The 20,101-nt window shown below is 38.9% G+C and overlaps 1 protein-coding gene across 1 annotated transcript in view; it reads left to right on the forward strand.

The window, feature by feature from the left end:
- The window catches only part of SYK (spleen associated tyrosine kinase), a 53,728-nt gene that overhangs the window by 26,370 nt on the left and 7,257 nt on the right, over positions 1-20,101 (forward strand). Inside the window, exons 4-9 of the mRNA XM_075488258.1 lie at positions 4,386-4,524; positions 5,966-6,047; positions 7,076-7,125; positions 11,115-11,183; positions 18,653-18,743; positions 19,406-19,583. Of these exons, the coding sequence (XP_075344373.1) occupies positions 4,386-4,524; positions 5,966-6,047; positions 7,076-7,125; positions 11,115-11,183; positions 18,653-18,743; positions 19,406-19,583 (609 nt within the window). The remainder of the gene's footprint in view (positions 1-4,385; positions 4,525-5,965; positions 6,048-7,075; positions 7,126-11,114; positions 11,184-18,652; positions 18,744-19,405; positions 19,584-20,101) is intronic.

A 20,101-nucleotide genomic window follows, 5' to 3' on the forward strand; every position in this document is an offset into this window, starting at 1 on the left:
TTTGGGAGAGCTGTTTACTGATCTTCAGTTAGGTACGTAGTTAGGTGCCACTTGCAGACTACTGCAGCAGGGCTATGGCTTCTCAAGGCTAGCTCTGTGCTGTGTGCTTCAGCAGCAGAGTTGGTCAGAGGTGTGAAGAAAAGATGTGATCCCTGACTGAGATAGCTGTCCTGAGAAGATCCGCTGTTGCAGGTGCAGTTATACCGCAAAGCTATTTATTAGGGTTTTGGTGGAGCATAGTGTATTTCGCTGCAGGGCAATGCCAGCAAAATAGACTACAGTGATGCAATCCTTCTCACAAAGGTGTTTCGTCACTGTGCAGCACACCACAATAGACTTAGCAGGAGACGAAGTTTTAGGTTCCATTGTAGATCGTAATAGTGTGTGGTTGAGCTAGCTCCTAAATTCTGTAGTGTGCTGACATTTCTGAAACAGCTTTGAATATGTTAACTAAATAAGGGAGAAGAAATTATGTAAAGGAAGACTGCAGTCAATCCATTTTTTCCTTTGTATGATCCTTTTACAGATGGCACCAAGTTAATTCCTTATTGCCCTCAAACTTGGAACATGTGCAGTGGACTGTAGATATTTGAAGTGATAATGAATAGCCATGTTGTTAATAACATTACAAGAGAGATTGTCATAAGGGCAGACAAGCAGGGAATGGCAGGAGCTTGACCAGCAGTGGGAAATGTCAATATCTCTGGCATCAGGGAAGCTGTGATTGCTGAGAAGGCAAAGTAAGGCCGAGAACAAACTTTAACATGCCCTTGGATTCAGGAGTGAGAATAATTTCACACCATTCCTAAAGCAAGCATTTTGCTAGTTTATTTCCTTCATTATTTTCCACCATAGAATGCTGTGACTTCTGTTTCTGAACACAGTCAATGAGGCATGTTGTAATAGCAATTTATTTTTTTTTACCCTCAGGGATTTTTTCCTTTAGAAAGAAAGGGATCATTTGGCTTTTCACTTGGAAGCAGAAAAAATTGGAACATTGCTCTTTTTGCTTCCAAGCAAAAATAGAGGCTTTGCTAAGAGAGAATGGATAGCTATTTACAGTCTGTAATGATACTCCAAATAGTTATTGGTTGCTATTTGGGTTGCATTCACAAAAAGATAAAAAATACTGAAACATAGATAGCATGAAAATGAAAATAAATAACTAAACCTTCTTTGCATTGCATCACATAACAATTTGAGCTTCTCGGTTCCTTCTAAAATTGCTGTTTTAAAATGTGTGTTGCAGAAAATCTAGATACCTTGGTGCTTCTCTAATGTATCCGTGAATTCAGATTTGCTCTCAGTGAAGTTGTTCATGTTTCTGATTAATCTCAGTGGATGAAAGGACAATATTGTTTATTTACAGGTGTTTATTATCTTTATGTTTTTCTTCTGTAGATCTGCAATTCTCTGCAATGGCATGAAATGGAAGACCAGGTGATATTTCACTGCTGACTTCCTTCCTTGCCAAAATGCTTTTTAAAAAAAATATAGCTTTTTAAAATGAAGATTTTTTTGTTATTGGTTTGTATTGAAGAGCAGTAAATGTTGTGTTTAATTTCAGAGAACATTGCAGATAGTGCATTTCGAATTTTGGATTTTTTTCTCAACATTCTGAAAATTGTTACTTTTCATAGAAGGAAAGTTACTTATATGAAGAGAGCCCCAAATCTGATGTGATTACCATGAATACTACAGGCAGCACCATCAAGAAGATGTGAAAACCTTGATTTCCATTTGAAGAGGTTTTGGTTTATAACCTTTAAGTTTGAGTAGCCTTTTTCTTTGATTCCATTTTTTGTGGTAACTGTAAGGTACAGGATACTGTGTACCCAGCTGGAGTTCTGGAGACTTAGCCTAACCTAGACAGCCATTATTACAGTCTACAAAACCAAAATGAAATTGTGAAACATGGCCTGTGACAATCATTGTCACCAGAGGTGGTAAAAGTTTTTGGTTGGACTGTGATGGTAAGTTCTGTGAGAGCACTTTTTGGACCAGTAAGGGATCTGGTTGCCAAAACTAAGACTTAGGCCATCATTTGGCTGTTGCTTCAATGCACTTGATACTTCCACTCTTCAGACATGTTTTGGAAGATAGCAGTACCTCCTGTTGTTGTGTTTTGTGCTGGATCCAAATTGTGCTGGAGTTGACTGGCTACAGTTTAAAAAAACACCTGGACTGTAGCCCCAAGAGAACGAGTCTCCCTTTGGACCCTGGCCAATCATAGGTGTCAGAATGGAGTTTTTTTGCCTGTGCAGTGATAGAGCTGTCTAACAGAAGTTGCTGTGACTGTGAGCTGCAGGTGTCTTCAGAGTTACGTAGCTGGTGGGTTGGGGGAAGGAAGAGCTCAGAAATGCAACTACAACGTCAGAAACCTGAACTCTGCCTAAATCCTGCACTGGATGCTAATAGGGCTGTTTGGATCTGTGCCATGGTCCTTAGAAATCAGGACTCTCTTCTCCCATTAATGCCTGTGTTCTCAAGAAATGTTCATGATGCCTCTTGTGATAGTAACAACTCTTTCAAATGAGAGCCGGTTTCAGTAGAGCTAATTGTATTGGAGCCACCATTTCCTCATGTGAAACATGAAGGACATTTGTTACTGGGAAACAATCTAATCTTTATCTTTATCTAATCTTTTATAATCTTACTCGTGCTGTATTCTGAACAGAAGTCTGAATGCAATGAAATGCCATTCATTTGTGGTTTAGAAACAATGCCCTCTTATTTTGAAAATATTTTTCCAAGCCTTATTTGCTAAGAGCAAGTCAGAGGAAGACAAAGTAGAAGTCATTCTTCATTTTAGCAGAACCTGTTGCTCTCCACTGGTCAGTCAGCACAGGAAATCAGCATGCTGAGAAAATACCTGCATGTCATGAAAAACCACAATGTGTTTCAAGTTGCTTTAGAGACACTGGACAAGTTACTTCGGTTTCAGAAAAAAAACTCACCCTACTTCCCTTTTCCTTTAGTCAGTGTCCTGTTCACATCTTAGGCAACAAGAATCACTCTGCTTGAAAAAATAGTTGCATGACTAGTTCAGAGAAAAAATGGTTTTAGTTCAGTCTTGAGTGAGTCAGCTGAGGAGCAGAATTTAATGCTTGCCTCTGGAATCTTCTGAGATGTGATAGCAAGTACTAGTGTTGCACCAGCGGAGCTTCCCAACACCTTAGTGAGCATATCCTGCTATATTTCTTTTCAGGGCTCTTGAAAAATTCTAGGGAGAGTGAGTAGATTTCTGTGCACACTGAAAGAAGAAATATTTAACTGTTGCTAAATCTGGGAGTTTGGTAGGAAAAACACATTATAGCACGAAATTTTAATCTAGCTCTATTGCTGTCTCACTGTCAGCAGCAAGTGAACATGGGCAACTCAAACTAAAAGAAAAAGCCTGCTTTCTAAACTCAGAAACGCTATGCCAACTGTGATGGAGCTGGTAGCAAATTCCTATCTACTCTGAGTCCAGTGACCAGAAGACACTGGTCTCAGTGTGAGCTAGCCTTGAGTGCACGTAAAACAACTCTGCAACACTTTACAGGCATCTCAGATGTTGCTTGCAGATCTCCTGAAGGAAGGAGATCATTCTGGCTACCTCTGAATTTTAGACAATGTTTTTGTATTACATTCCGTCATCTCTCCCTAGTGAAGTTTAGACCAGATATATAGCCCAATACCATGTGAAATTTTGTGTGAATTTTATGTGAAATCTGCAACAAAGCATTAATATCTTTACAGAAATTAGAAGAATTGATGATTTCAGAAATATATGATTTACTTTAAATTCCCAGCCAAACAACAAGCTGTTTCAGTGCACAAAGACTTTCCCTTTATTTGTATTTCACGTTATATTCTTTTAGTATTTTATCTTCTGCCTGTACTGTCATCTCTTTATTTCAAAATAAAAGATAGAGAAATCTTGCTTTAATGAAGTCACTTATCCGCTGTTTTTAATTTTAGGTCAGCTGTAGAGGAGATTGAAGTGTAGCTGCTTGTACATGCTGGATCCTGGCCTCAGACTTCCATGGGCTTTGTACGCCTACAGTGCACAAACCTTCTAATGCTTCCTTGCTCAGACAGCACTTTGTGCACTGCAGAGTGTTCTGTAGCTGCCTAGCAAAGAGCTCCACATCGTGGATTTTCTGTTGTCATCTGTTGCCTTTTGGGGGGAAGAAAAAAGAAACTTTAGGGAATTCCATCTGAAAACAAATGACACTAAGAAATAAATGAAAGGCTTAACAAAGTGTCTTCAGAAGTTGCAGTGCTGATTTTGCTTTGTTTTAATTCAAAAGCTTAAAGGAAAGTGTGATTTAAAAAAAAATTTCAACCCAGGTGCTCATTCCTAGTAAAACATAACCCTGAAATCTTTCTTATTCCTACAGTATCCGAGAAAGGGACAGCAATGGTTCCTATGCCTTGTGTCTGCTGAATGATGGAAAAGTACTGCATTACCGTATTGACAGAGATAAGACAGGAAAGCTTTCCATACCGGATGGAAAAAGATTTGACACCCTCTGGCAGGTCTGTTAAATTTGAATCGCTTGGATATCTGTCATCATGTTTCCATATAACTGACTAAGGCAGCTTGTTTTACTTTGCTGTGCGACAACAGTCTTTCGCTAAACTGCAAGATGCTTTGGCAGGTTATTTGTCATATGTTTCCAACTTTATGTGGTTTCTATACATGAAGAAAATATATGTTAATGTAGAAAGCTATGTAAGCGTAGAGAGTTTAATAATTTTTAAATGTGATGTTGCAGCTTGGCCAAGTTCAAAATTGCTGTAATTATTGTTCAGTTAGCTGAACATTCTCTAGAATGGAAGACCGTTTGCATTTGCAAGTGACCATATTCAATAATAGCTATGCTAGGTATAGTCTTTTGCTAATGTCCTTTGTGGCAGCAATAAACAGAATTCTAGGAAGCACAAAGGGGATGGTTTAGGATGCTGTACACATACTGCGTTCTTTAGCTTTGAAATTCTCTACCTTCAAGGCTGAAAAAGCATAGTTTGATGAGGGTTACCACCAAAATATGTCTGAACCCTGGTAAAAATTAAGCAATTATGGAATGCATAGTTGACTATGCCATAGTTGATAATAAAACTGAATACTGGAGAAATGACTGCGTAAATTGAAAATGCTAAGGGAATTGAAACCCCTGCAGAAATCTCTTATGTCCTCTTGCTTAAAATTCTATTAAAATAAATAAAGTGAGTCACAAATCTAAAATATGAGTCTTTACTTGCATATATTAATTTTTAGCCTTTCCTGTAAATGTCCTGCCTATATCTTTCCTGGAGTCACTGGAGATTTAAAAGCAGCTGTGCTATCTTACAAGTTTTTTCAATATGTCTGCAACTCTTTCACTCACAGACCCCCTCCTTTCTACCCAAATGCACCAAAGCCAAAACAGCAGTAACGAACCCGTAATAAAATGGCATGGAGAGGACAATCCAGGAACACAAATGGCCACAACTATTGGTGCTATACATTTATTAACTGCTTACATCCCATTGTGACTTTGAGGTCCAAAGAAAGCATTGTGTATTAGGACAACTCCTGCACTGTAGTTATACCCATCTTGAAAAAAACAATTAAAAAAAAAGAGCAGGAACTCAGAGGTATAAAAAGAAGTGATTTGCTCAGAGTCACAAAGCCGGTGAGTAGCAGAACCAGGTGTGGAATGCTGAGTCATACAAATCCAGTTCCTGGATCAGGTTCCAGATTCATCCATGAGGTTACTTCAGAAACATGCACCCCTGCTAAAGAGAAGTAAAGATGAGGTAAGAACATGTGCAGTAAAGATCTGCTGTATGCCCAGTTCATTTGCTGTAATATATACCAGTTATTGTACATATGCACACAATTTTAGAGAGACAGTACATTTAATTATACTTCCCTTACCTTTTAACATCTTTTTCTCTTCTTCTCTCTTTTTTCCCCCCCCTCTCATTCTGGTAGTTAGTTGAGCATTATTCATACAAACCAGATGGATTATTAAGGGTTCTTACCATTCCCTGTCCACAACTTGGCTCAGAAAACGGTGAGTTATTCCTATTATTTTGTTATGTCTAAGTAGCCATTCTAATGATGATAAAGATGTGTGCATTTTTTCCACTTGCCATGTAGGTGCGTGCAGATTACAGTAGATTAAAGTTGGATAAAAAAGAATTTAAATGTTAAATTTCCAACTTTTCAAATGAGTTAAGATCTGCCAGACCATGCAGGATGGAGGCAGATCCTGTAGCTTAAGGGAGGCTACGAACTCCAATTATTGCTGGCTCTAAATTAGTGTCAGATGCGAACCGTGCTTTGCTGCTCGAAGTGGCAGTGTGTGTTACTTGGTCCACACACACTAACAAGGTGGTCGTCCCAGCACTCCTCCAATGGTCCTTACTCCAAGCTGAGGCCAGCACATCAGCAGCACTGCTATAGGCATTCTGGTTGGGTGCAGTGAGAGGTGCACCCAACAGGTGAGTTGCTGGTAGATGAGGAGTTACTTCCAATGTTGGGGAGAGCAGGGCAGAACAAGGGATTGGGTGTACCTGATGCTAAAAATGGGGGTCAGAGAGGCATTCCTTCATAACTTGGGGGAAGGGAGGGGAAGGAGTGCGGGGGAGTGTCCTGAGGTCCAGTATGCTCTTTGGCCTGTTTCTTCTTTAATGTCACATTAAATACTGATGAGACCTTGTCCTCCCTCTTGCCCTGACTGCCAGAGGAAAAAAGATGCTTCTGCCTGATCCTTGTCTAACTTGTGCTATTCCAGAAGTGGTGTTCTCTCTCTAAGGCCTTCTTCTGTCATTCTGACTGGATACCAGTGCCATGGTGAGAGGATATGCCCATACTTTTTCCACTCCTTTGAATTATTTAGGCACTGCACATACTTTTGTCTCGTGGCAGCAAGTACTAGAGTCTGCTGCACATTAGAGACAAAAGCAAAGAAGATGGGCCAGGAGAAACACTGTAACGTGATTTAAATACTAGAAAGTTGGTCCCCTATGTAAAATTTTGTGTTCTTACAGTACATTTCTCACCTTGCTCAGTATCCTTCTACGTTTGATTCTTTTACAGATAATGTTGTTTTTAATACTCGTTCTCCTCTTCCTGGAACCCCTTCTAAGGTAAGAGTAGGTGGTGATATAGCAGTAGCATTCATCTGAGAAGGCTTACAGTCACATACTGCTCTAGGAATCCTAATGCTTGGATATTATTGCAGCAGTGAATTTGTTTTTCTAGGGATATAAGCAGTAAGTTGAAAAGAATAAGCTTAACATATTCCAGCATGGTTATTGCTTTCATCAGTGTCTTGCATGAGCTATTCATCATTTAATTTTGTGAATTTCTTTTATACATATAATGTATGTGAAAATCAGTATTTTTCATATGCAGAGTGCCTCATTGATGGTCATGTTCTGTAATGACTGTATCAACACTAGGAGGAGAGATACTGCTTTGTTTACATTGTCCATTTTGAGAATCTCATGACTGAAGCAGAAATGGAGGTTCAATTTATTTTCATATTTGGTGTGTGCAGTTAACATCAGACTTTGCACAAGGGTTTGATTCCTTGTGCAGTAAAATTAGGGAAACTTTCATCAACTCCATGAAGAGTGAGTAAGCCCACCTGTGATTATAATTGCCTAAGTTCTTAGAGTCCATTGAATAGAGGAGCCACCTGAGGTGTGATACATAACACCATCTCATTCAGCTGTAGTTGATCTCATCTGAAATAGGGAGTTTAATTTAGTTGTTTCACCACTCCCTGGGGAGTGTAATCATCTAGGTCATTATCTTAATGCAGTCCCACATTATAGAAAAAAATATTTTTGTTCAAACAGGCAATTACATTTATTTCAGTACTGTTGAGTCCCCATGGGTCCCGGAACAACCATTCTCATACCGCCACTTTCTGAAAATCAGGTGCCCTTTTAAATCATTGGAAATTACACAACGAAAACCAGTGCTATTTTTTTTTAAATGTTGTCCTGAAGTTTGGATCTATGCTATTTACAAGGACAACTGTGAAGTTTAAGCACATGAGACCACATGTATATCATGTGGTATACACGCAATTATAATGATAGAGCAAGCACATTCAATGTGGGAATACTACGTAGGTTTTGGATTATCCATAGAAAATTTTGCAGTTTAAGTGTAAATGAAAGTAAAATCAAGAGATCTTACTTTACGTATTTAACTTATCAAAGAAGTAGTAACAAAACCCCCATATATCTGACTAAGTTGACTGATGTTTAGGACTGTGCAATGAAAGTAAATGGGCCAACCTCTTCTCTTTTCATCAGTGCGTTGCAGTAATACCATCTCAGTTGTTCATGATGCTTTACAGATGAAAGACTGAGTCATGCTAACAGGGTATGATTAACCTTGCCTAACATTAATGAAGTCAAATGAAGAGCCAGTCATTCAGCAAATCACAAAGGCTCGCTTTTGAGGAATTTTGAAGCAAGAGAGAGACTCATACCCGTCCCCATGTCACTTCAGCCTAAATGTGGTGGAATGACTTTCTGCCAATATGTGCCTATGTCTTTCCACTCAGAAGGGGCCTAGGTGATTAGTTACTAGGTGATTAGTCAAGACTATATGCCTTGCTTTTAGGTAGCCATAGTTAGGTGAGATTAATTCCACCCTTGAACACGTACTTCTCTAGCAAGTAGCTGACTTAAATACACTTGGTCACTTGCACATTTTACATACAATCATTAATGTTTTCAGGATTGATCAGTAGCAGTTACATTTAAGACTCATCATGATGGATAGAAGGAAAAGCACCAAAGATATGAGTGAGATGTGTCGAGTGCATATTTTGCAAATATTGTCCTAAAATATTGTTTAAAGCTACAATATGTTTGACATTCTGAACTTCTTAAAACTGAAATCTGAATTTCATGTTTTCTTTAGGAGTTTTATGAAACAAGCCTGCTAAGTTACTTTCCTGTAGTATAAACATAAAAATAGAAGGTGGAAAATTTTAAATTAATGTTACTACTTATGGAGCTCAAATCTTCAGTTAATATCGCCAGGTTCTTACACATTAATATCTTTCTGCAAAAGCAGTAACTCACTAAAGACCACTCATGTAGCTTTTTTTATACACAGAGCCTGAAATACAATGAGTTCAAGTTGCAAAAACAAAAATGCATCCTGAAAAGAGCAAATACAACCACAAAGTCTTATGCAGAGGATTTGCAATCTATCTTCACATTATTTACATCATCATACACTGTTGGTGTGTAAGGGCTTGGAGTAAAATTTACATCAGGGAAGGGATTTGTGTAGTATTTGCTAATGCTCCAAGAACAAACTTAGAGTAACAAAATGTTACTGTTTGTTGTCCCCTTTTTTGGAATCTGGACAGCTCCTTTTTAGTGATACTAATATGCTTCCTCTGCAAAAGGAAGGACTTTCTGCTGAAAGTCTGTATTGGAGATAATTTCTCCATGCAGAATATGGAGTCTTACTCCTTCTTACTTCTCTCAGGATATGTATGGACTAGGAGTTTTCTTGCCTTTCACTGGAGCCTCCATAACTAAATTTAAGGTGATTTTGATCCTCTTTGACTTCGTAAATTACTTTTTTCTCACTGCACATCATCCCAATATGTATTTAAACCCACAGAGAAGCTTTTGATAGGAGCCTAAAATCAGTTGTTGACATTACAGTGCAGCTGCCAACTTCTGGCCACTTCCCAAATTCTCCACTTCTTTCAGTATTTTATTTGTTTAGCCATAGTTTATCAGATAGTAATAGTAGACCTAAACCTTATGAGTACAGCCTAACTTTAGACTAGTACTGTTGCACTCCCTGATTAAGTATTCCTCTTAGCATGCATTTTTATGTCTAATACAAACATTTGAGTTAAGCAGTATTACCATCAAGGCAGTACAGGTGGCTGCTTGGTCAAGTGCTGGGAGCTACTCTTGTCGGAAAAATATAATGAACCGTGCTCACCATGTGCAAAAGAGCACTTAATCTCTTCAAGAATTTATCTGTTGCAAAACTATAGCTAAGAAGTGCTTCAGGTCTCATTTATTCCCAATATGGAAAGATAATTTTGTAAGGTAAAAGAAAATAACGGATTCGGTAACCTTTTCAATATGTAGTAAATGAATTTTTATGTAACACAGCTCTGAAGACTGTCAAGCATCAAAAAGGTTTCTGTTCTTCCAGCGGAATAGGGACTGTATTGCTATCCTTGGTGTTTTAAAATAAAAGATAACTTTTTTATGTGAAATCAAACATTTTTTTTAAAAGAAAGCTAGGAAAAATGCCAATCCTATCCATTAGAAAACCTATCTTTTCAGAAAAAAAAATGTCGAAATGGGTTATTTAAAACTTCAGGACATCTAACTGAAAGTCAGTTCAAAGGCTGTTTAAAGTGGCTTAGAATGTGTCTCAGATTATTATTTCAACCTCAGCATAGCCTAAATGCTTGGTCAATAAGTACTGCATCGCAGTTCTAATTAGGCAGGTATGATCTCTTAGTGACCGCTAGAAATGCTAATTAGTCACATTTAATGAAATTAATGTATTATTGTAAAATATATTTGCATTTCTTTTAAAAGTATCTTTATACAGAACATAAGTGCACATGTAAAATCTAAAGCCTGTTCATTTTTGTTTGGAATTAATATCAGTTTGTGTGCTTTTTGCTTCAATAACCACATTGTTTGTTGTAAGACCAAGGTGTGCCTTAAATCTTGCTTGATATGTTAGTCATACTTCAAGACACTGAAGTTATCAACTGATTTACATTGCTAAATATGTTGGGAGTGGCTAAAGTTCAGTAACAGAGGCAGGAGAAACACACTGTGTAAAAGATCTGGGGAAAGGGCAATGTGCTTGAATTTAAAAACTGCCTTAAGGTATTTCTACAGATTCAAGATGGTTTGAGAGTAATATAGTTGAAAGAAAATTTAGTACTACGATTTCCTGTACTACATTTTTTTGATGCATCATATGTGTACTTGCAGGCACACACAAGAGAAAGGTTGGGAGTGTTTTGTTCTTGTATACTACATCTGTTTTGTAAAATACCTTTAGCTATTTTCCTGACACGTTTACTGTTCCTCTTTGACATTGTGGTTTCTAGAGTTGGGCAGGAGGTGGAATTATCTCAAGACTCAAATCGTACACCTTTCCAAAGGCTGGCAGCAAAAAGGTGCCTCATATAGTCTTTTTAGGTTTTTGACTGAGTTAAAAGGACTTACACTTGACTAATTTCACTCTCCGCCCCGCCCCCCCCCCCCCTTTTGGCTTGCTGTTACTAAATGTGAGTCTTGGCTACTAACAATCAGATTGTGAAGATTTTGTAAGCTTTCTGCTTCTTTCCTAATCATCTGTGTAATTACGGCCTTGATTTTATAACTAAAACAATGGTTTTAAAGAAGTTTTTAAAATTGAGGGACTATTTTAAAGTAATTTCTGATATCCCAAAATACTAGTGTATATCTTAACATTTCTGCAAATAAAATGTGATAAAATGTGATAAAATTTTCAAAAAACAGTCACTTGTAGCAGAACAAAATGATATTTCTACTCTGAACTATCATTCCGAATCAGAAAATTGGCTTGCTTACACAATGCTATTGCTGAGCACATTTAGGGAACAATTTGTTAAGAACAACCACAAAATATATTCTTACAGAACCTGTGTGCACAAATCTTGTTATGCATCGGCATTAATTGCATTTAGGCAAGTCTAAGATGTCACAAGACCAAGCAGAATGGGAAAGGTGGTAAGATGTCAGGGAATCAAGAGGAGCCCAGCCCTGTACTAATGAAAACGCTGCTGCATGGCCAGAAAATTATGCTGTCCAGTAATTGGTGTAGTTGTGAAGCATGTAGTTATGAGCTTTGTTTGCATGCTGAGAATAACATGTGTGTCCCTGTTCCACCCATCAGTCTCTCTTTTTGTTTATTTATTTTTATATTTCCAGTTGCTCTTCAACAAAAATGAGCAGGCATAAAAAGCCCTAGAGGTACACTGCTGTTCAGAGTGAAAAACTGTTTCACTTATACTGTATTTGATAATCCTGGTAAATAACGATTACTCTTTTTTTATAACTTCAGTTCACTTTTGTACTGAAGTACCAATAGCTGTTGTCATCTGTATACCCTTACAGGACCCACTTCTCGTTTTTAATGTGCTGTTGTCTTGTACAAATACATACACAGTGTCAGGACATGTTCTAAAGATATCTGAAAAAATTGCCGTACTATCACACGTTAGATGAGAAATATTTTGGGTTTGTTCAGAAAAGTGAGTGCGGAGTCTGAATTCTCTAGACATGGCTTTGGTCACTCTGCTGTCTGTTCCCCTGGTAAAACCTGTGCTTCTCTCCGGTTGCTTTCTGCAGTCAAATACCCATTTCCTGCTTTCTGGGGAGCATACACAGAGTACAGACTGAAGCATATTGGCGGAGAAAGGCCAATCATTTAAGAAAATAATTTCAGAAATCTGATTTTATCACCATTTACATGTACTTAACAGTGAATACTCAAACCCACAAATTTCATCATACTGCCAAATTTTAGACTCTAAACAAAAATCCTGCTCTGAACATTTCCAAGATTTACCATCCAGTAACCCCAACATGCAGAGTTTACTTTAGACCTGATTAATTAGGCAGTTACTTCTCTTATGTCAAAAACTTTCAGACAGTAACACAGAAAATTTATGCTGTTATATTTATTCAGTCTTGGAAACTATGGAGTTTTTAAAATTTCACAAACTGGTTATTTGGATATAATTTTAGCACTCAGATCAAAATTTTTCAGGATGTTTTGCTCACTAATATAAAATTGGCAATTTAGCTGACAATTTAAGTGAGCTCGTGCCACCTAGTGGCGACTAAGATGTCTTAGCCAAAGCTCATTGAGGATTTGGCTAATAAGGTCTTTGTCAGGCAGTATTTTGCTATTCAATTTGATTTAGCAAAATAAGATGACTTTATAGTCTTACCTATACGTTTGCATTTTTGCAAATCAGAGTTATTAACCTGAAATGAAATCGCACTTGCTGTACTGATTGCCTTTGTAAGTATATTTTTTGCTATAAAATGATAATCTTTACTATAAAAATCAGACTTACAGTAGTTAGAGCTATTTCATTCATATTTTAAAGCAAGCAGTAGGTGGGTCTTGTTCTCATTACATCAACTAGATGCTATCAAACCTGCTTAGGGGTTATCCTACTAAGCCCTTATCCATGCGTAGAAAGTGGTATTCCTTTTACTAGAAAGATATCTTTGAGTCTCTGCCTCCTGCTTTCCTCTCATTGTGGATGTGGCTATATTACTATAAAAGTGCCACATTAGCTTAGCCAGTCCCTAATAAGGGGAAGACTGGCATGTTTAGATTAGCTTAGCTATGGATACCTGAGAAGTTTAACCAACAAAAATTAAACCCTAGCAGAAGAAAAAAAATATGTTGGTGTGAAAACAGGACAGGCTCACAATGGCTTTCTAGTATGAGAGCATAAAATGACAGCCTGCCCCATACTCTGCAAGTGTACATACCACGAGGTGTCATGTAGTATGTGCCATTTTTAACGGGCTCCTCTACTGGACTCTTTTCTTGTATTCCTTTCTACTGGATGAGCAAATCCATGGTCATTTTGCCCATTGTCTGGTTCTTGTAAGAATACAAGGAGTAATCTCCTACCCTATACCTTGGTTGTATTAAGACAAAGCTCCCTTTGTCAGAAAAAGATCTGCGGAATTAAACTTGCTGTTTTTAAAGTGTAGGGCAGAAAGGACTCTGGATTTAAACGACAGTTAAATAAAAAGGAAATTTTATTGTACTATTACCCAGACCACTGTATATGCAATGACACATACGTCGTGCACAATTTCTAGTCAGCCTCGCTTGGCTTCAAGAGAAAAATTCCAACCTTTCTGCTAGAAAATCCTATTCAAAGGCATCCAGCATGCTACATGCCACGAATACGTAACTGGCAGAACTGAAGAAAAACGTTTGAGGTTTTCTGAGTGCTGCACAATATTCCCAAGTTACTAATATGAGCTGAAAAGGTGCCTGTGAAACATCAAATTGCAGTTCAACCAGAAATATTAATGAAAAAGGCATTGTTAAGCTGTTAAATCAAACTGCAACAATGGGGAATATCATTCCACATGTACATATATATTAGTTAACTAAGCTAACACTAATGATATGTAAGACATTATCACTCATCTTAAACATGAGCAGCTCTCTGAGAAAGAGAACATGCTTTGTTAGATTTGGTGTCACTGTGTTATTTGCAGTTCACAGCTGCAGAGTTCCATTCACAAGCACAGGAGTGATGCACTCATTTTTTTTAATGTAGTTCCTGAACCAGAGCATCCAATCCTTTCTGATTCTTTTATTTTGTCCTTGAATTGCAAAGAGCAGAAACATCTCTATACGTCCCATTTGAGGAGTCAGCTATGTCATGGCCAGAGGTATATTTTTACCAGCTGCTCTGCACTAGTGAATGGATTCTTGAGGTGTCTGAATTTGGTGTACATGAGTTCTGTTTGGCCAGTCCAAAGGATGCCAGTTCATACATCAAGACCTAGGATCAGGGATATTTAGCTATCTCTCTAGTCTGCAACTAATACTAATCACATGAGACCTTATGCCCTCCAAGGTTTTTAAAATTTGTGGGGTTATCTACTACTGGGCTGAGTACTTCCTAAGTGTTTCTGCCCTGTTGTTCAACAGCAATCGGATGAAGCTCACTTATCAGACCTGTACAAGGTGTTGCAGTGCAATTGGTAATTTCCATCATTATGATTCAGCCTGCAGGGTTATATAGCCATCAAAAAGCATCACTGCTTCAAACAGTAAGTTCAAGTCCATTTGAAATCTTGAGCTTATAATTTTCAAAGGCTTTTCTCAAAGTGCTTGTATCTTATTTCTCTTAAGCTTGGGTTATGATGAGGAAAAGTGTTACACCGTCTTTTTCTCATCTAAAAATGAGGAAGATCTGCTGAAGTTGTACCCTTCTGTGGGCTGAATTCATATTCCTTGTTATATAACAGCAACTACACAAACTCTGTCCAACACTCAACTGTTTGTGGAAATAAAGAAAACAGAGCTGCCATGCTTCATTGGTTAGCTTGGAGCTACAGCTACACCCGTGTGACTTTACCTAATTGTGACTACAGAAAAGGTTTCAGTGTTTGAAGTGAGGAGTGTGCTGTGGGACATTTCAAGGCTTGGTTCTGATATTCCCATTACACTTTTTGGTGCACAATTGAGGTACTCCCCACAGCGAACAGAGGACAATTGGTAGCCCTGTCAAAGCTTTCAAGAAGCAAAGGAGTCCCAGAGCAATGCAGTCGCTTCTAGATGTCATTTTCTGAACATTTCACATTTCTATCAGAAAGATTATTTTAAGGGTAAAATACGCAAAAGGTATCCTTTGAAACTGTGATTCTGTCATTCCTGAGTATTTCAGAACATTCCTTCAGTGTCCTGGAAACTGCCACTGAAGACCCAGCATCTCAGACCCATTCTTAGGTAGTCACCATATTTTTATCCTTTTTTTCCCACTCTACTTTTGGACTCCTTGGCCAAGAAGTGTTAGCCAGAGGCTTCCATAAAATCCATACAATGTGGCAATTTGCACCTGCTTCCTTTGTGCTTGTCTCTGTCTCGGAACAGGTATTAATGTCAGTCCATATTGCTTTGTATCCACTCAGTTAATTGATTCCAATTACCTTTTGGAATGTAAAAATGATCTCCCCTTTAAAGTATAAATATAGTTAACGTAGGAAGCAAGAATACATCCAGGAAGCTATCCAGTGAAACTATTGTTAATTCTTAGTAGTAATATTGAATGGGTCATAGTAACTAGCAATAAGATAAAAAACCCTAAGAAGTCTTGATGTGTTCTGAAGCAATACGGAATATATGAAATGCACAAACTAAAATCACTGTGGTCTCAGTAAGCATAATTCCATCTGATTTCTTTTTGCTTTGCAAAACCTGATTAATATTTTTGACTGAATATAAGCATTTCCCTGTACATCCTGACATAGTGTAGGGAAAGACTGTCCTAAGTATTCACAGTGAAACTGCCAGCCCATCACTTGAGAGGTTTAGGACTGAGTTCCAATCTTAGTAGGGTTTTTTGATTTAGTGAATGGCCTGCGTGAAATAGAGTGATATAGGTTTTGGAAATACAGTTCTTGCAGACCTGGCAAGGTGTACGAGGCTAGAAAGACAGAACTAGATCTGGGCATCTTAGAATCATACAATCATAGAATCATTTAGGTTGGAAAAGACCTTTAAGATCATCAAGTCCAACCATTAACCTAGCACTGCCAAGTCCACCACTAAACCATGTCCCTAAGCACCACATCTACATGTCTTTCAAATACCTCCAGGGATGGTGAGTCAACCACTTCCCTGGGCAGCCTCTTCAATACTTGACAACCCTTTTGGTGAAGAAATTTTCCCTAATATCCAACCTAAACCTCCCCTGGTGCAACCTGAGGCCATTTCCTCTTGTCCTATCGCTTGTTACTTGGGAGAAGAGACCGACCCCCACCCCTCTACAACCTCCTGTCAGGCAGTTGTAGAGAGCAGTAAGGTCTCCCCTCAGCCTCCTTTTCTCCAGGCTGAACAACCTCAGTTCCCTCAGCCGCTCCTCATCAGACTTCTGCTCCAGACCCTTCACCAGCTTCGTTGCCCCTCTCTGGACACGCTCCAGCACCTCAATGTCTCTCTTGTAGTGAGGGGCCCAAAACTGAACGCAGTATTCGAGGTGCGGCCTCACCAGTGCCGAATACAGGGGCACGATCACTTCCCTAGTCCTGCTGGCCACACTATTTCTGATACAAGCCAGGATGCCATTGGCTTTCTTGGCCACCTGGGCACACTGCTGGCTCATATTCAGGCGGCTGTCAACCAACACCCCCAGGTCCTTTTCTGCCAGGCAGCTTCCAGCCACTCTTCCCCAAGCCTGTAGTGTTGCATGAGGTTGTTGTGGCCCAAGTGCAGGACCCAGCACTGAGCCTTGTTAAACCTCATACAATTGACCTTGGCCCATCGATCCAGCCTGTCCAGGTCCCTCTGTAGAGCCTTCCTCCCCTCAAGCTGATCAACACTCCCACCCATATCTTATTTTATCTCCTGCATATCTTGTTTTATACCATTCATTTGCCTCCTTCTTGAGATTGGCAGGTCAGTTTGGTCCCTTACCTATCTCACAACCGTCTCAGGGCTCTTGTGGCTTGCCCTGACAGCAAATGGCCTCTCAGCACTGTTCCACAAGACTGAGTGATTCAAGTCAGGAACATTACCCTTACCATCCCTGATGCCACCATGCTCATCCCACTAGGCCAGAATCTTGCCAAGTGCTGGCTTCCTACTCGGGGTTTGCTGTAAAATCTATGTAGTGAAACCTTTTCTGCTTCATCCAACTGGGCAAATCACTTCATTGTGATTTAGAGGTCTGTACCACACAGGTCAGGCATTTTCCCTACAAAATGGCGTTTCCAAGTGATAAAACTTCTATTGCACCCAATAATTCACTCCTGGACATTTCTCAAGCTCTGTTTCTCTTTACTTGAAAACCACAACTGTTTCAGACAGGAACTTACGCCACTGAAAGCTTCAGTTATTAAAAAGAAAAATTATATACTCAAATATTTGCAAAATAGCCCTATCCAGTGTTTTTCAAGTACAATATATCTTTGTTTCCTATTGGAGCTGAGCAAACTCATGTTGATGTTTGAATTTCTGGGTTTAAAACACTCTCTTAGGAGGGTGAGGTCACTCATGAGTAAAATTTCTACATTGAGAAAGAAAAGGGACTAAACTGCAGAAATAAGTTCTGTAGTTTCGTGTTCCTAACAGGTCACAGGCAGAAGAGAGCAGATTATAAGTTTCTCTCATCTATACTTTATTGTGTCAGACTCATCCTTCAGCCAAGGAGCTCCAGAACACACCGTGTTTCTGCTGGGGTGGTTTGTGTGCTCCATAGTATTCCTCTGACAAAGAGTAAAGCAGAGGGATTGTATTTGAACCAGATGTTCAAGTACAGTAAGAATTAGGTCATTTTCTCCCTCCTCAGAGCAGACAGACTAGCCTAGTATCTGGTCCATGACATTACACAAGACTATCAAAATAATTACTTTTTACACCAGTTTCTTCCAAGTGGAGTCACTCTGTAACATCCACAAGAGAAACAGGGACGTATTTTTTGTTTTCATTTGTGCTAGGAATTTCTTTATGGCCTAGATATGGAGAGAGATAACTTGGAGAGGGAGGAAGGACAGATTAAAGAGAAATCCTTATGGCTACTTGTGTTACAAGGCAGATTTGAAAAGAGCATGTAAATGTAATACCTGCAGAATAAGATTTGTGCATGACTCAGTCCAGTTAATTCTCTCAGATCAAATGCTCTGAAATATTTGCAATAACTTTTTATGCTTTAGCAGTGTATGTTTCATTTGGCCTGCATATTTACTCAAGCAATAACCTCCAGATTGAAATAAACTTTGTTAGATCCCTTTCTTACTTTCTGATTCTCACCTATGTGTCTCTTGCAATCACTATGCCATAATCCTCGGGGAAAAAATGCTTTTAACTTACCTATTCATTGTTAAGCATAAAAGCACTATTTGTGTGCTACAGCTTCAGCCAACTATTGGCCACTCACCTGATGAAGCACCTTTTAATCCTTACGTGCTGCAAAGGAAGAGAGGTCTTACAGGAGCAGAAAAAGGTAGGCAGTGTAATTTATGTCATTCATACAATTTTCTTCTTTATGCCAGAGATCTCTCCTCAACCCATATTTCTTTTGTCTTGCATATTGTCACACCATGGCATGTATTGATATAGCCACCAGCATAGCTCAAGCCTGGTAGCTGAAACTGCCAGATGTCACCATCTGTAATAAAAGTAATTTAGCAGAAACCCCTTTTTCCATGCTGAAGTGAAAGATTATTACTTCCGTGACTCTAAAAGCTGCATCCTTGCACTTCATAAAAAACAATGTGCCCTGTTGCATCCACAGTGCCAAGCTGGTGCTCAGGTTTTCTCTAAAAGGCAATTGAAGACAGCTGCCTAAGAATGAAATACATATAAGGCAGCATTCTGAGTGAAGAATTGTCTGAGGTAACTAATGGGAAGTACTAAGGAGAAGGGCCAGCCTTTAACCCTCCTTCTGCAGGGAGCCTCCTGGTTTCACATTACACAGATGCTCAATAGGTAACTCTCTTTTGGGGTGTTCTAAAGTGCCTGTAGCTGGACTGCATGTGGTTTCTTTATAATGCCCTCATAAGTCAAACACACTGATGATCCTGAACATAGAAAGGGTGCATATAGTAGCTGTGGCAGCAAAAATGTCTCACATAATGTCCAATTTTTTCACTGATTGAACGGCAGGTGATCAGAGAGAGGCCTTACCCATGGATACTGAGGTCTATGAAAGTCCATATGCTGATCCAGATGAAATGAAACCAAAAAATGTCACTCTTGACAGGAAATTGTTAACCTTGGAGGAAGGAGAACTTGGCTCTGGCAACTTTGGTACTGTAAAGAAAGGGTTCTATAAGATGAAAAAGTAAGTATTTCCTTCAGTTTTCATGGAGTCTAATATGTAAAGCTCTAGCCTTTATTTTTCGGAGCAGCAGTATCTTTGCATGTCATTCGGGGTGACAGACTGTACCTAAGCAATTTGGGCTAACATTCACTGGTTTCTCTCTTTGTACGTACACTCATACACTCATTTTCTATACACTCATTTTCTTTTCCTCTGTTTGCAGATACCTCTTTGCCTGCAGCATAGTCACCTCCCAGCCATTATTTTTGTGTGTGAAGTGGGGAAGTGCCCCTTATGATTATTTTCTCTCCTGTCAGGGATAGTAGAGTGGGAAGTCTGCTGCCTTCCTCCATAGTTTGTATGGGCAGTCATGCTACTCAGTATTTCCCATCTGCACAACCTCTCTTTGAGAAATAGTATAGAGTGCCGTGGACATCGTACCTCTAGCAAAGAGATTTTCACCTAAAATAAGTATGATAAATACCTGTCTCATGAAGCTGGAATGTTGATTTTCAGGAAGGCAGAACATGTTGTGACCT

This window comes from Mycteria americana, chromosome Z (genome assembly GCF_035582795.1).
Source record: "Mycteria americana isolate JAX WOST 10 ecotype Jacksonville Zoo and Gardens chromosome Z, USCA_MyAme_1.0, whole genome shotgun sequence".
NCBI classification, from domain to species: domain Eukaryota; kingdom Metazoa; phylum Chordata; class Aves; order Ciconiiformes; family Ciconiidae; genus Mycteria; species Mycteria americana.